This window comes from Phaseolus vulgaris, chromosome 7, assembly GCF_051622355.1.
Source record: "Phaseolus vulgaris cultivar YP4 chromosome 7, ASM5162235v1, whole genome shotgun sequence".
NCBI lineage: Eukaryota > Viridiplantae > Streptophyta > Magnoliopsida > Fabales > Fabaceae > Phaseolus > Phaseolus vulgaris.
The window spans coordinates 19,510,323-19,526,234 of record NC_143504.1 but is presented as its reverse complement, the minus strand read 5'-3'; the positions used below and the strand labels follow the sequence as shown (position 1 = coordinate 19,526,234).

Below are 15,912 nucleotides of genomic sequence, written 5' to 3'. Positions count from 1 at the left end.
GCACACAATATTCTTCCATACGAAGCCTTCGATCTTGTGCGCGGTGATCTGGGCCACTGGTTCTGCTTCAATCCACTTGGTGAAATACTCAATCGCCACCACCAAGTACTTCATCTGCCTAATCGCCAGTGGAAAAGGCCCCAGGATGTCGATTCCCCAAGTATGAAACGGCCAAGGGGTGTAGATCGACTTCAACTCCTCGGGAGGTGCCTTGTGCCAATCGGCGTGCTGCTGGCATTGTTTGCAGCGCTGGGCGTACTTCTTGCAATCTTCTCTCATGGATGGCCAATAGTAGCCTGCACGGAGAGTCCTCGCGGCCAGAGCTCGACCCCCGACGTGACTTCCACATATTCCTTCGTGGAGCTCTGCCATAATCCTCGTGCACTTCTCGCCGTGTATGCATTCCAGGAGTGGGTGAGTGAATCCAAACCTGTACAGATCGCCATCAATCAATGTATACTTGCTGGAATTTTTCTTTACCTTCCTAGCTTCTGTTGGATCTAGCGGGAGGAGGCCATCCGCCAGGCACCGCTTGTACTGTGTTATCCACGTGTCTGGCTCATGGGTGGCGCAGACCTGCATCACGTCCACCTTCTCTCCTCGACATGCTCTAATCCTTGGCGATCTCAGAGTTTCTTGCGTCAAAGACTTATGGCTTCTCGCTGCTCTCTCCGTCGACCTGCTTATCTGAAGGACCAGGTGATCTGCTACAAATGCCCTCGGCGTCTTTAAAGTTTCTTGAATCACCGTCCTCTGCCTACCCCCCTTGCCTGAGCTGGCGAGCTTAGCAAGCAAGTCAGCTCGGGCATTCTGCTCTCGGGGCACATGCACCACTTCAAAAGAGGCAAAGGAACTCTTCAATTCCTGCACATACGCCAAGTAAGCCGCCATTTGTGGATCTTTAGCCTGGAACTCGCCTGTTACTTGGCCTGTGACTAGCAGCGAGTCACTCTTAGCCATCAGCACTCTGGCTCCCATTTCTTTAGCCAGCAGAATCCCGGCGATCAGCGCCTCATACTTTGCTTGATTGTTGCTGGCTTTGAAGGCGAATCTCAACGATTGTTCGATCAGCACGCCGTTGGGTCCTTCCAATATGACTCCAGCACCGCTACCCTGCTGGTTTGACGATCCATCCACCGAGAGTACCCAACGGAAATCATCTCCTTCAACCCGAGTCGCCTCTGAAGAGAGCTCGACTACAAAATCTGCAAAGATTTGCCCTTTGATCGGTCCTCGAGGCTCATATTTAATGTCAAACTCTGACAACTCGACTGCCCACTTCACCATTCTTCCTGCAACGTCAGGTTTCTTCAAGACCTTCTGGATGGGCAGGTCAGTCATCACCAGTATTGTGAAACTGTGGAAATAGTGGCGCAACCTCCTCGCCGAAAACACCACAGCCAATGCAGCCTTCTCCAGGGCCTGATATCTTGTTTCTGGGCCCTGCAACACTTTACTCACGAAATAAATAGGCTTCTGAGCCTGATCCTGGTCTTGGGCGAGCACCGCACTCACCGCCCTCTCAGTCACAGCGAAATACAACCTGAGAGGGATTCCCGCCAGTGGCTTGCACAAAACCGGCGGGCTCGCCAAATATTCCTTCAGCTTGACGAAAGCTTCCTCGCACTCTTTCGTCCAAGCGAACTTGTTATTGCGCCGCAGACACTGGAAATAGGGATGTCCCTTCTCTCCGCTCGCTGACACGAAGCGGGATAGGGCCGCCATCCGACCGGTCAGCTGCTGGACTTCTTTCACTGTAGTCGGGCTCCTCATTGCCAAGATGGCGGCACACTTGTCCGGGTTGGCCTCTATTCCCCTTTCAGTCAATAGAAAACCCAAAAATTTTCCAGCCTCCACGCCGAAAATGCATTTCTCCGGGTTGAGCTTCAACTTGAACTTGGCGATCGTCGTGAACAACTCTTCCAAGTCTGCAACGTGCTTGCTTTTCTCCTGCGAGGTCACGACCATGTCATCGACGTAAGCTTGCACGTTCCTTCCCAGCATCGGTGCAAGTACTCGATCCATCAGCCTCTGGTACGTGGCCCCCGCGTTCTTCAGCCCGAACGGCATCACCTTATAGCAGTAGCACGACCTCTCCGTCATGAAGGCTGTTTTTTCTTCATCCATGGGATGCATCTTGATCTGATTATAGCCCGAGAAGGCGTCCAGGAAACTTAGCAGCTTGCACCCTGCAGCACTATCAACCAGGGCATCAATGCTTGGTAAAGGATACGAATCCTTTGGGCAAGCCTTATTCAGGTCGGTGAAATCGACGCACATGCGCCATTTCCCGTTGCTCTTCTTCACCAGCACGACATTTGCCAGCCACTCAGGGTACTGGACTTCCCTGATGTGGCCTGCAGCGAGGAGTTTCTGGGTCTCATCCTTGATCGCCTGCCTCCTTTCCTCGTTAAACTTCCTCCTTCTTTGCCGCACCGGTCTCACCATGCTGTCCATCGCCAGATGGTGGCACAAGAAGTCGGGATCGATCCCGGGCATGTCCGAAGCAGACCAGGCAAACGCGTCCAGATGCCGTTCAATCACCTTGGCGATCTGGTCCTGGAGATCGACCTCCAGAGATCTTCCGAGCTTGAAAACCTTTCCCCCGATCTCCTTCTCAAGCCACTGCTCGACGGGTTTGGGCCTGGACTCTCTGGCGATCACCGCCTTGGTGATTCCGAGTTCCCTTGCTTCCTCCGGGCGGTCCCGCGCCTCTTCCTCCTCCAGGGCAGCATTCCTCTCCCCCAGCTCAGCATCTACCATCTTTACGTCCCTTCCAGCGGCCTCCTCCATTATTGGCGGTCTGGGCTTCACACCGGGCGGTGGGGTGGTTGTAACATAGCTCACTGATCTTTTATTTTTCAGGCTATTTTCATAGCACTTTTTCGCTTCCTTCTGATCAGACTTTATCGTGATTACCACCCCTTCCATGGACGGCAGCTTCACCTTCATGTGCCGAGTCGATGGAATTGCGCCTATCCTGTTGAGAGTGGGCCTTCCCAGCAGGATGTTGTATGCTAAAGGGGCGTTTACGATGAGGTACTTGATTTTCTCCGTCCTCGACCCAGCCTCATCGGTAAACGTGGTTCTCAGCTCGATGTACCCCCTGACCTCCACCTGGTCGCCAGCGAACCCAGACAAGCACCCTCCATAGGGCCTTAGCTGGTCAAGGGGCAACTCCAACTGCGTGAAAGTCGGCCAGAACATAACATCACGTCTGCCGAACTTCCTTGGTCCACCAGAACTCGGTGGACCTTCCTCCCCGCCGTGATCAACGAAATAACAATGGGATCGTTGTCATGAGGCACAACGTCCCGAAGATCCTGCTTGGTGAACGTAATGTCCACTTCGGGCGAGTGATCTTCAAACATGTCTAATGACATCACCGATCGCGCGTACTTTTTCCTCTGCGACGCGGTGCATCCACCACCTGAGAAACCCCCTGCAATGGTGTGGATCTCCCCATGGATGGGCATCTCGTGTTGCTGGGCTTCTCCCCCTGCCGGCTGGGAACTCGACGCTCCTCCGGTCCTTCTGTCCAGCAGATAGTCGTTTAGGAACCCGCTCTTAACCAGATCGTCGAGCTGGTATCCTAAGGACAAACACGAGTCCAGGTTGTGGCCAAAGCACTGGTGAAACTCGCACCAGACGTCCGGCTTCGACCCCAGCACCTTGTCGCCCACCTTCTCGGGCGCCTTCAACCTAGCAGATATGTTAGGGATAGCGATCAGGTCCGCTAGTCCCATGACAAATTTGTGCTTAGGCGGGCGATTGTATTCCCGGCGTGCTGGCGGTTGGCGCGCTTGGCTTCTTCCCTTATTTCTCCTATCGTAAGGATAGCGAGTCCTTTGATCCTTTCTGGCCGCCGCTGCCGTTTCCAGCACCCTCTGTGGCTGGATCCTGGTCTGGGCGCGTGGCCTGACGGGAGCCACACTGCCTCTCTTCTCGGCGACCTCACTCTCGACAGCGATGTGAGCCACCGCAAGTCGCCTGACTTCAGCAAACGTCGCTGGATGAGCCCTGATCAAGGCTTCGCAGAATGGCCCTGGCTGCACGCCCTTCTTGAAGGCATAAACCAACATTTCTTCATCCTTGGCCGGCGACCTGACCATCTGCGCTCCGAAGCGATTGAGGTAGTCTCTGAGGGACTCCCCGTGGTACTGCCTTATATCAAACAGGTCATAGGACACCCTGGGCGGTGCCTTGTTCACAATATACTGCTCGACAAAGATTTTCGAGAATTGCTGAAAATTAGTTATGTGGCCATTAGGCAGGCTCACAAACCACTCCATCGCCGTTCCCTGGAGCGTGCTCACGAACATCTTACAATAGACAGCATCCAACCCCCCTGACAGCATCATCTGTGTGTGGAACGTGGTCAGATGAGCCTCTGGATCTTCCACGCCAGTAAAAACAGCTTTAACCGGGACCACGCTCGTGGGAATTGGCGTATCGGTAATCGCCTGAATGAAAGGCATTGGGAAAACACGAGGCGGCATCGACGGTGCCACCTCTTCAGCGGAAGAACGAACCTGCTGCTCCTGAAGAGCTCGACGTAGCTCTTCAGCTACTTTGCTGAGCTCCTCGTTCCTGGCGCGAGAGGCGACCAGGTCTTCATGTATCCTGGCCTGCTCGACGCGCGAGGCTTCTACAGTAGCCTGCAATGAGCGCATCATTTCTGCCATCTGCGCCATGGTCATGGTGGCGTCGCCTTCAGCTGCGACGGGAGCCACGGGACTGGAACGATTGCTCCTCATCTTTCTCATCAACTTCAGCGAACCACAGAAATACAGCAAATAACACTTCAACCACGAACGAACTAGCGACCGATCGGAGAAGATTCAAGAAACTGCGCAAGAACTTCAAGAACACCGCGAACCTTCGAAGAAAATCGCAGCTTCACCAAAAACCACCGTTTCTCCGCAAACCAAACAACCACTCGAAAGCACTCGAATCCACCGATCGAAAAGCCAAACGAATAGTTTAAAACACAAACTTCACCGAACAAAACTCAGAGAAACCAAGAACGACGGTTGCACCAGCACACAACCCGCGCAGAAAACCTCAAAACCTCCACGAACTCACGCTGTGGATGGGAGCACGTTTTACACGGCCCCACGGTGGGCGCCTGATGATCCTGCCTGTTGACCGGAACGCTGGAGAATGCCTCGTCAAAGGATCGACGTGCGCGCCGCTTCTCACTTCCGTTCCTCCTCTGGATCTATCTCAAGAACCTGCAAAGAAACGATACGGCGCCGCTGCGGCCGATCGCACTCCGACGCTCAAGTCAGTGACGGTATCACCAAATACTAAGGACTGGAACCGTGCAAACCTCTCTCACAAACAGCTCTGTCACTCGCAAGCGTAAAGTGTATGAACTGAACGTGCGTACCTTAGAAAATCTGTTAGGAACTCTTATATACCTGGTGGTTTTCTCTCTCCTGGCAGTTACAGGCTTGGACACGTGGCCTGCATCCAACCGTACATGTGCCATCATCTGGAGGCTCACTGACTTGGCGCTGCTTCTACTCTCATTTTGGCTAAGTTACCTATGCATGGTACTGCCCAGTGCATAGCTAACTCAGGAGTGCGATCTCTACTGAAACTGGCGAGGTAGGGCCTTCATACACCTTCCCTGTGGTCTCGCCGACCGCCTTCATAATCTGCTTCTCCTTTAACTTCGGCGATGTGCTTGTTCTGGCGATCTCCGACTGCCTGGTCGCCTGAGTCTGTATCTGGCGACTTCGTCTTCAACCTGGCGATCGACTATCCTGGTAAGCTAGAGATCGGAACACGCCAACTTAACTATCGGCGACTACACGTGCCTCCCGACTTCCTTCCCAACTGTCAACCTGGCGCCTTGTCAACACGCCTACACTGTAACAGGAGACTCTCAAAGCTCCGCGTCGATTCGTGGAAGACAACAGGGTGGATGTCCTCCAGATTTATACATCAAGGGGAAGGCCGAGGAGCCATTCCTCTTTAACCCAAGATACGCCGAAGGCGCCCCGCATCAGCATATACGCGGGTGGGCCTGAGGAAGAGCAGAGGCAGGTCTGTGTTTTGTCCAAGGGAGACACCTGGATGACGCCCTATAAACGGTACCTGGCGGATGGGGCTCTTCCAGTGGACCCTGAAGAGGGCAAAAAAGTCAAAAGAAATGCCGCCAGATATACTTTGGTGGATGGGGTGCTGTTCAGGCACGGCTTCACTCACCCTATCCTAACATGCGTCAGTGGCGATGAGTGCACCAGGATAATGGCGGAGCTACACGAAGGCATCTGCGGAAGCCATGTAGGGGGAAGATCCTTAGCCTCCAAGGTAATACGCGCAGGTTTTTTCTGGCCAACAGTGAAAGAGGACTGCGCACGGCACGCCCAGCGGTGTATGCAATGCCAAAAGCACGCCGACTGGCACAAGGCGCCGCCAGAAGAGTTAAGGTCTATATACAGCCCGTGGCCTTTCCACACATGGGGAATTGACATCCTGGGCCCTTTCCCACTGGCTATCAGGCAGATGAAGTATCTGATCGTCGCCATAGAATACTTCACTAAGTGGATAGAGGCGGAGCCTGTGGCACAAATCACTGCGCATAAGGTACAGCATTTTGTGTGGAGAAACATCGTGTGTCGCTTTGGCGTACCCAGGCGCCTGATATCTGACAACGGGACCCAGTTTGCCAGTCAGCAGCTGAGAAATCTGTGCGCTGAAGTGGGAATCAAACAAGTGTTCGCATCGGTTGAACACCCCCAGACCAATGGACAAGTAGAGTAAGCAAACAGAGTCCTTCTGAGGGGGTTAAAAAGAAGGTTAGAGAAGGCCAAAGGGGCGTGGGCAGAAGAGGTGCCAAGGATTATATGGGCATATCACACCACGCCTCAATCCTCTACTATGGAGACGCCTTTCAGTTTGGTATACGGGTCGGACGCGATGATTCCAGTAGAAATACACGAAAGCTCACCGCGTTTTCAAAACATTGTAGTGGAGGAATCTAATGAAGAGAGGCGGGTGAACCTGGATCTGCTAGAAGAGGCCAGGGAAGAAGCTAGAATAAAAGCTGAAGCGATGAAGAGAAGAGTAGAGCGGCAATATAGCTCTAAGGTAAACTGTTGATGAGGAAAGCCCACCCATACGAGTTGCAGAATAAACTGTCTCCCAAGTGGACCGGGCCCTTCAGAGTTACTGAGGCTAAGGGCAATGGTTCGTACAACCTGGAGACTTTAGATGGAGGCCCTATCCCGCGCAGTTGGAATGCAGCCAACTTAAAATTTTATTTCAGTTGACTTATGTAAGCAGTATGTAACAATTTAGTCGAAGGGGACGCTCTTTTTCCCTTTCGGGGGTTTTTTAATGAGGTCACCCTAATAAACGGAAAAACCAGTTGAGAAAAAGAAGTGCCTTGGTTTTCAGCCTTTATCTTCCCTTGTTAGAAGTAATGTGATGCGCCGCCTAGGCCATGGTGTCGCCAAAGAAGAAGGCGTCGCCTAGGTCGTGGCGTAGCCCGAAGTGAAGGCATGCATCGTGGGCGGAACGAGACGAAAGGAAAGCGCGTGGTATATGAGGCACATGCAAAGTAAAGTGGCGTTGCCAAAAAATCAAGTATGATATTGAAAGTTGTTGTTACAAACAATGTTCAATGTAATGGGAGTGGTACAAACGAAGCAAACGCTACAAATCATACAAAAAGGCCAACAAGCCATTCCTCAGTGGTCATCAGAGTCATCGCTAGAGGAAGACGAAGCCTCTTTTCCGGCCCGCAGAGCTCGGATAAGTCGTGCCCTCTTTTCCTTGTTTATTTTCGAACCTGCACCAGGGAAAAAGACATGTTAGAGATACCAAGGCAAGTCATGCACGTACAAAAGGCGAAAAAGGCCGGAGTTGCCAAGGCAGCGGTTCTTACATATGTACTTCTCAAGAGTCCCGACATTAGACTCCAGGCTGATCACCGTGGGTGAGTCAAAACCTCCCACCTCAGCAAGAATCCGGCAAGCTATTTGATCACTTGGAGCTAGATTCTTGAGGGGTTTGGCTTTGAGGACCTTTTCCTCTCTCACCCAGTACAGCGGAAACCCATCCAGAGCGTCGGGGACAAGGTCAGTACGACAGATCTTGAAGAACCGGCCTTTCCACCCGGTGAACGAGCTCTGGAAGGGTGTGAAGAGAACCCTCCCGGGCACATTACTGAGAGTTACCCAGAGGTTGTGTCTCTGTCTCTTCACCTCAAAAAAGTGAAGAAAGAGGTCAACCGAGGGCGCACAACCCATAGACCCGAGGAGGACATCGAAGGCCTTGACAAAGGCCCAGCTGTTGGGATACAACTGGGCCGGAGCCACGTTGATCTCTGTCAGCAGTTCCTTCTCGAACCAAGAAAAGGGTAAGCGCACTCCGATGGTCTTGAACACCACCTGGTAAAAGTAAAAGAAAGGGACCCCTTCGTTGGCCCGATCGTCCCCACATACTGGCTCCCCTAGAGTGCAAGGGAGCACAGCGATGTCGTCGTCATGCCTCCTCGCAAAGGCCCGGTGGTCGTAGGAACATGACTCTCCTTTGTGCTCCCGTATGGCCCTGGTAAAGAGTAAGCATGAACACTCGTCAAGAAGTTCATTCGAAGCCCAAGGGTACAAGTCTTTGGGACGAACTCTGGAGGAAGCAGCGTGAGAGGACATTCTTTAACAAGCTCAGGACTGCCAGAAACGCAAGAGTTGAGTGAGGCGAGCGAAGGCTATAACAACCCTTCGACAGAGACGAAAGGGTGCAAGAAGGAAGGGTGCAAGAAGGAAGGATGCAAGAAGAAAGAACGCAAGTAGGTTATGAAGAGTGAGAAAATGATGAAGACAGTTCCAGAGCTTGAAGAGTTAAATAAAGCGGTTAGAGCGCCAAACGACGTGAATGGATGCACCGCGCAATTGATACACGTGGCAGAAGACGGAAGGATCACACCACTGGTTTAAATCAGAAAACGTCATATCAGCAGAATATCAAGTGGTACGATGCGCCGTCGAAAGTGAGCCAGGGGTACAGCAGGAGTCAGAAAATGGAATGACTAGATACCCCATCAACCATACAAGCAGCGCCACGTGGATCAAGTCGAATGACAGAAGGTCCCATCAGCTATACAAGGAGCGCCACGTGGATGGCATAGACCAAGCCTTGGGCTCTTCGTTGTTATCAGGCGTTGACCAAGGCAAGAATTAAGGTCAATGTCGAAGTAAAGGTAACGCCCGAGGCGTTGCTAGGAAGGACGTAAAGGGCGACGACAGCGCGAGATGTCGCGGGCGTCGCCAACCCAAGTACCGACTGGCGTCACCTCCCCGATACCCATAGGTAGGAAAGACTGTGGAGGGAGATGAGATCGCCAAACGCCAGCGAATCGCTGGCAGGGCGTTCCCCGATACCCACAGGTAGGAAAGACTGTGGAGGGAGAAGAGATCAAAGAAAGACAAAGTTAGTCACAGGCGTCACCTCCCCGATACCCACAGGTAGGAAAGACTGTGGAGGGAGATGAGATCGCCAAACGCCAGCGAATCGCTGGCAGGGCGTTCCCCGATACCTATGGGAAGGAAAGACCATGGAGGGAACAGACCCTCTCCAGAGCGCTCAGCGTTTTAGACACCCGGGGACGAAATGGTGCTGCTGTTAGCAAGCCTCTCCTTAGGCGTGGGCGCCGGGCGTTAAGGATCAGAGAAAGGGCCTTTCGATATCAGAGACGTCCCGTGGACGATACGGCGTCCCTAAGTGAGCCTCTCCATGGGCGTGAGGGTTGGCGCGCAACCTTTCCCGATCATACCAAACCGCCCAACAAAGTGAAAGAAATGGGCAGAACACAGATAAAATAATTAAAGCGTGTGGAGGGAAAAGAGAATGAGATCGCATAGGTAGAATCGTATGTGACAAAGAAATAAAGGCAACCATACGAACGTCCCAAATCAGTAACAAGAGTGCGGATAGTTCAAAGAATTACAAGTTTTGACAGATAAAATCAAGAAACGAAGGTAAAGAATAAAAGAGTGGAGCTTGAAGAGGAAGGCGGCGGATGAGAGGCAGCGGTTCAGTCATCCAGATCCATGGGCACGACCTTCCCGTCAACGACGTGGTGTGTGGGATCGCAGCTCGAAAGGTTGACGCCCGGATTCTCGCAGGACGCCTGGGTCAGGGCCTCTTGGAACCCCTCCTCGAAGGTACCCGCCATCTCCTGGATAAGGGACTTTTTCTCCTTCTCCAGTTCCTCAATGGCGGCGTCTCCAGAGGTCACCTGCTTCTCCAGAGCCTCTTTCTCCACGCGAAGCCGGCTAACCTCGACCTGCAGTTTGTCGTAGTCAACTCGGAGAAGGTCCATAGCTTTGGCCTAGGTGGCCATTTCCTCCTCCATCCGCTCCACCTTGGCAGCCTGTTCGCAGCAACGGTCCTTCAGGTCCTTTTGAGTTTCTGCATCCGCTTTGACCACTTCCTGAAGACCCGCTACCTGCACTTGAAGAGCAACTTCCCGAGTGTAGAAGCCTGCCTGGAGCTCCAATGCCTCCGCCAGTCGCCTCTCTGTTTCCGCTTTGGACTCTTGTATTTGTCTCAGGGAAGTTTGATAGGCTTCGTTCTGGCGTCCCAGGGTCCTCATTTCCTCTTCCAGAGTAGATGCTTTTGTTTCCAAGGCTTGGAGGGTATGAGCTTGCAGGACCGCGTTTCTGGCCTGGGAGCGCCATTCAAGAGCCACCGCCAAGAAGGCCCCCAAGTAGAAAGGCATGCCTTCCCTCCTGTCGGTACCTTCTGGCATAGTCCCGCCACTGAAACCCCTCATCAGATGCATGATTGGAGGAGGGATGGCGATGAAGTCGGGGGCAGCAGCGTCGGGAGCCGGGGAAGCAGTGGTTTCTGGCGGCGGCGGAGGCGGGGCAGATTCGGCGCCTTCGCCCCTCTCCTCTTGGAGTGTCATAGGAGGGAGTGAGGTTGCGCTTGGAGGGTTGTCCATAAAGGGGTTCCCTCCCTGCGGCGACGTCCCTACCAGAAGAGGAACCCGCGCAAATTTTCTCCTTCTGAAGGGCGCCACCCCTTCCGAATCCTCGTCATCTGACAGAATCTCCAAAACCCTTTTCCCTTTGTCAAGGGGGGTTGGAGCCGGTGACGAGGCCGCAGCTAGGGGAACGGCGGCGATAGGCGGAGGAGAATTGGGAGTTGGAAGCACGACGGAGCCAGGTGGAGACGTCGGAGATGGGCTAGAAGCAGCTTCAGCAATGACTGGAGGTGGCGGTGACGGAGCCGGTGGGAGAACCGGATTGGCAACAGGGCTGGAGGAGACGCCTGCCTAGGCGGCACGAGCCTCCTTCAGTGCTTTCGCCAACATTATTCTTTTGGAAACGCCCATCACCGATCCTACATCAAGGCAGACCAATCAACAAGGATTAGCACTAGAACAGTTCTGCAAATTCACAATACATGAAGAGGCGTGAAATGCAAGTAACATTGTACAGCGAAAATTGGTAGCATAAGTTTGATTCAGATGAATCAGAAGGAAGATTCTATGGCCAAATACATGCAGATAACCACAACAACTAATGCATCATAAATCACCAAGAGCAGATACCGAAGTAGGTAGAAAGCCCATGGGCAATGAATTCGTTCGCGATGAGTTTGGCGGTATCGAAGACTATTTCCAATCCCGCCAAGGCTTTGCATACATCCCGGTCAGGCGGGGCGAGCTCGTCCAGAGCCAAGGGCTTCATGGTTATGGGTTTGTCTGTCCAGTACAGGGGAAAGCCCTCTAGGATAGTAGGATCGCGCTTGGTCGCGCGTACCTTGAAGAATTTCCCCTTCCATCCTTTGAACGAATTCTGGAAGAGCGTAAGGATGATGCGCCCGGCGATGCCAGAAAAGCTCATCCAAAGGCTCTTCCCTTGCTTCTTTACCTCGAAGAAGTGAAGAAAAACGTCCACAGAGGAGGGAACGCCTAGATAGCCGCAGAGAATTTGAAACCCCCTCACGAAAGCCCAATTGTTGGGATGGAGTTGGGCGGGAGCAGTGTTTATCTCTGTCAGTAGCTCTTTTTCGAAGGGAGTGAAGGGTAGACGCAGGCCCACCCTCTTGAGCACCATCTGATAGAGGAAGAAGAAAGGGCATCCCCAGTATCCCGTGAGTCCGCACAAACGGGCATCCCAGGTCGCACCCGGCTTACCAGGACTTGGGAGTCGTGATTCTTGTGGAACGCATTGAAGTTATAGAGAGCAGGGTCCCCCTATGAGCCTCCACGTCCTCAACAGAGTTCAGGAGGGAACATTCGTCCAGAAGTTCGTCGGGGGCCCAGTCGTATTCGCCCTTATAATGAGACTTGGGGAGCGGGGGAGGCGCGGTGGTTTTAGTTTTCGCCATCAATGCCAATGCTGAAGATCAAAAGAGAAAGAAAGGGTTCAGAGAAAAGGGGTTTGGGAGAAGAAAAGGGAAAAATGGAAGAACCCTAGGAGCGCCCTACCCACAAGAGAACGAAGGGAAACGAGAGGAACAAAGAAACATACAAACGATATCCAGAGAAATGCGGTAATATGGACAGTCCCAGGCAGTTCATACAGTAAAGAGAATCATCAAGGAGGGAAAAACCGTACCTTTGGGGGCTGAAGGGTGTGGAGAGCGGAAACACGAACGAACAGGGGTCGCAAGAGAAGGGATTTAGAGAAGATGAACAGTGACTGAGGGCAAAGAAAGTGAATGTAACAGTAGTGGCAATCGCGGGGTTTGGTAACTTAAACGTTACGAGAAGTGCGAAGGGGTAACCGTGTGATGACGCCACGTGTTGCAAGATTAAGCGCTCAAGGGAAGCGTGAGGGGTTCCTGAAGACGACCGCACGATGAACCACGTGGCACGCGATTAAGCGCAACTTCAAAAGACATCATTTTTCCCATTTCAGAGATGTCCAATCAGCCATTAAGAATACCTCTGGTTCAGAAATTGTCACGTCAGTAATTCAAAAAAATTGCTGAGTCAGCAGAGAATGACACGTCATCAGGAAGGCACGTGGACGGCGTGGGCGAGGCTTTAGTCTTTGCGCTGAAGACAAGTCTTCGGCTTAAGACTGGGGGGGCTTGTGTACCGTCCCGTATCCGGGCGCTGACTAAGTCAAGGTCAAAGTCAACGACTGGAAGGTCAAAAGTCAACGCAAGGCGTCGCCTATGTGTAGAGATGCCAAGAGGAAGCGTCGCCAAGGCCAGGGCGTCGCCAGATTAAACAGTGCTAAAGTAAGGCAATCACGGTGTGGTTCCCCGATACCCATGGGTAGGAAAGACCATGGAGGGAGCGACGCCGTGAGAAGGCCTCAGGTCCCAATAGCACGGGGCAGCAGTAAAGAGAAAGAAAAGGTGGCTTCAAGGCCATAGTAACAGTACCAGTGAAGGGCAGCCTGACTCGTGACGTGCTCCTGCCGCCCCAGAGACGCCCGTAGGGCAGATACGACTCAAGAGGAAAGTCACGCCCAGGGCAACCGGGTGCAGAGTACAAAAGGAGGGCAGATACGCTCTCAAAGTAAGTGACTAGATACTTGGGGGCATGAGTTGGCACCCCAAAAAGTCACCCCTAGCGCAGTAGCACTCCCAGCAGGAGGACTCACACGTAGAAACGTCCCCAGGTGGGCCGAAGCGCCCCCAGATAGGGTCATGGCGTCGTGAGGCCCTCCACGTGTACGACAGCCATGCCAAAATAGAAACACCCTTTAGTCAGGTGCCAGGTAATTAAAAGTTATTCAATACAGTTTCCCTTTCGAGCATTCAGGTACTATAATGGCTCCCGAGCGTTTCAAACGTCTTAAATTCGCTACGTTTTCTAATTAAGCACTTTAATGAGTGCGTTACGTTTGTGAGTAAAAGCGCTTTAAGGCGCTTTAAATGCTTGGGTAGTTTAAGTAGCGCAGAGAATGTTGGAAAAAGGGTGGGAACCTTCGGCAAATTTACCAGAGAACTCTCTAGTTGCTTGCTCGTGCTTCAAGGTTGCGTACAAGTGACTGGGGAATATTTTTGCCTGGAGGAGACAACACACACATATACACAGTTAATTCACCACCTCCAGAGTGCCACACGCGGTGCTCAGACACGGAGGTGGACAGTTTTTGGTGTTTCTTGCTGGTTGACTTGAGCGTCGGAGTGCACACGGCCGCTAGGGCGCTCCTTTGTCCTCTTTTTTGCAGGAATCCACAGGCAACCAGTGGGAAGGTGTCCCTAGCTGACGGTTGAGGTCGCGCACGAAGACGTCCCGGTCAACCGGACGGAACAGTTTCCCTTTCGAGCATTCAGGTACTATAATGGCTCCCGAGCGTTTCAACGTCTTAAATGCGCTACGTTTTCTAATTAAGCGCTTTAATGAGTGCGTTACGTTTGTGATTAAAAGCGCTTTAAGGCACTTTAAATGCTTGGGTAGTTTAAGTAGCGCAGAGAATGTTGAAAAAAGGGTTCGAACTTTCTGCAAATTTACCAGAGCTCTCTAGTTGCTTGCTCGTGCTTCAATAGTTACGAACAAGGGACTGGGGAATATTTTTGCCCGAAAGAGAGAACACAGATACCCAGTACACAGTTATTTCTTATCACCTTCAGAGTGCCATACGCGGTGCTCAGAGACGGAGGTGAATAGTTTTGGTGTTTCTTGCTGGCTGACTTGAGCGTCGGAGTGCAAACGGCCGCTAGGGCGCCTCTTTGTCCTTTTTTTTTGCAGGAATCCACAGGCAATCAGTGGGAAGGAGTCCCTAGCTGACGGTTGAGGTCGCGCACGAAGACGTCCCGGTCAACCAGACGGAACAGAATCATCAACAAATCACCCTCCAATGTATCCAACTCAACCTCTACCTCTTCCTTCTCTTCTTCACTTGAAGGTTCACTGACTATTTGTGTCTTTGATAAACTGATCATATTCTTTTTTGTTGGACATTCTGAAGCATAATGTCCTCTTCCCAAGCATTTGAAACATTTTACCTCACTTGTTTTCCTTTTAGGTGGTGAGTTACTATATCTATGAGGTGACTTCCCACTTGAAGATGTGACTGAACTTGAGGGAACTCCTTTATCCTTCATCGCCTTATCCTTCCAATTGAATTTTTTATTTTTGTTAGAACTCCTCATAATTCCCTTCCTCTTGAGTTGTTGTTCTACTTGGTTAGCCTTGTGCAACAACTCTTTCATGTCAACATACTCTTGCAGCTCCACAACATCCCTAATATCACAATTCAATCCATTCAAAAATCTTGCCATGATTGCTTCATTTTCTTCATTCTTTCTAGCTCTAGGCATGGTCACCTCCATCTCTTTAAAGTACTCTTCCACACTTTTATTTCCTTGAGTCATTCTCTGGAGTTTGAGTTGCAACTCCCTATTGTAGCTTGCTGGAATATATCTCTTCCTCATAATCCTTTTCATTTCTACCATGGGTTCTTCATATCTAGTTCTGTCCCTTTGGTATTTATTCCACCAAGTTAAGGCATAATGTGAAAATTCAGCTGCTGCCAACTTCATCTTCTGCTCCTCATTATACTCATTGCAAGCAAACACATGCTCCACTTTAATTTCCCACTCCAAGTAAGCATCAGGATCACTTTTCCCATTGAATGTGGGAATATTTGATTTTATTCCAGCAATTCTCAGAGTTCTTTGTTCTCCATCATTTTCTCTTCTCCTCCTCTATTTTCTGGATTTACTTGTTGATGGAGGAGGGCCAAGCACATCCCATCATGAAAGCCAAGACCCAAAGCTAGACCATGATGAGCGTCTAGACTCAAGGAAGGAGCGTCTAGGACGTGAAGAGGGGAGGCTACACATGGAGCGTCTAGGGGGAGGCCTAGACCGTCTAGGCCCAATTACAAGATCAATGGCTAAGCACATTCACGCCCAATTGAATGAAGCCACGGATGGAAGAGAGAAAGCCTTGTACATGTTACATGGAGGCCCATTAGGGGT

At 51.7% G+C, this 15,912-nt stretch overlaps 1 protein-coding gene across 1 annotated transcript in view; it reads right to left on the bottom strand.

Annotated features, from left to right (window-relative positions):
- LOC150025818 (uncharacterized) overlaps positions 1 to 15,471 on the bottom strand; it is a 38,325-nt gene extending 22,854 nt beyond the window's left edge. The window contains exons 1-2 of the mRNA XM_090304755.1: positions 14,798 to 15,471; positions 4,162 to 4,191 (exon numbers count right to left, since the gene is read on the bottom strand). Of these exons, the coding sequence (XP_090160881.1) occupies positions 4,162 to 4,191; positions 14,798 to 15,471 (704 nt within the window). The remainder of the gene's footprint in view (positions 1 to 4,161; positions 4,192 to 14,797) is intronic.
- Between the last annotated feature and the right edge of the window lie 441 nt (positions 15,472 to 15,912).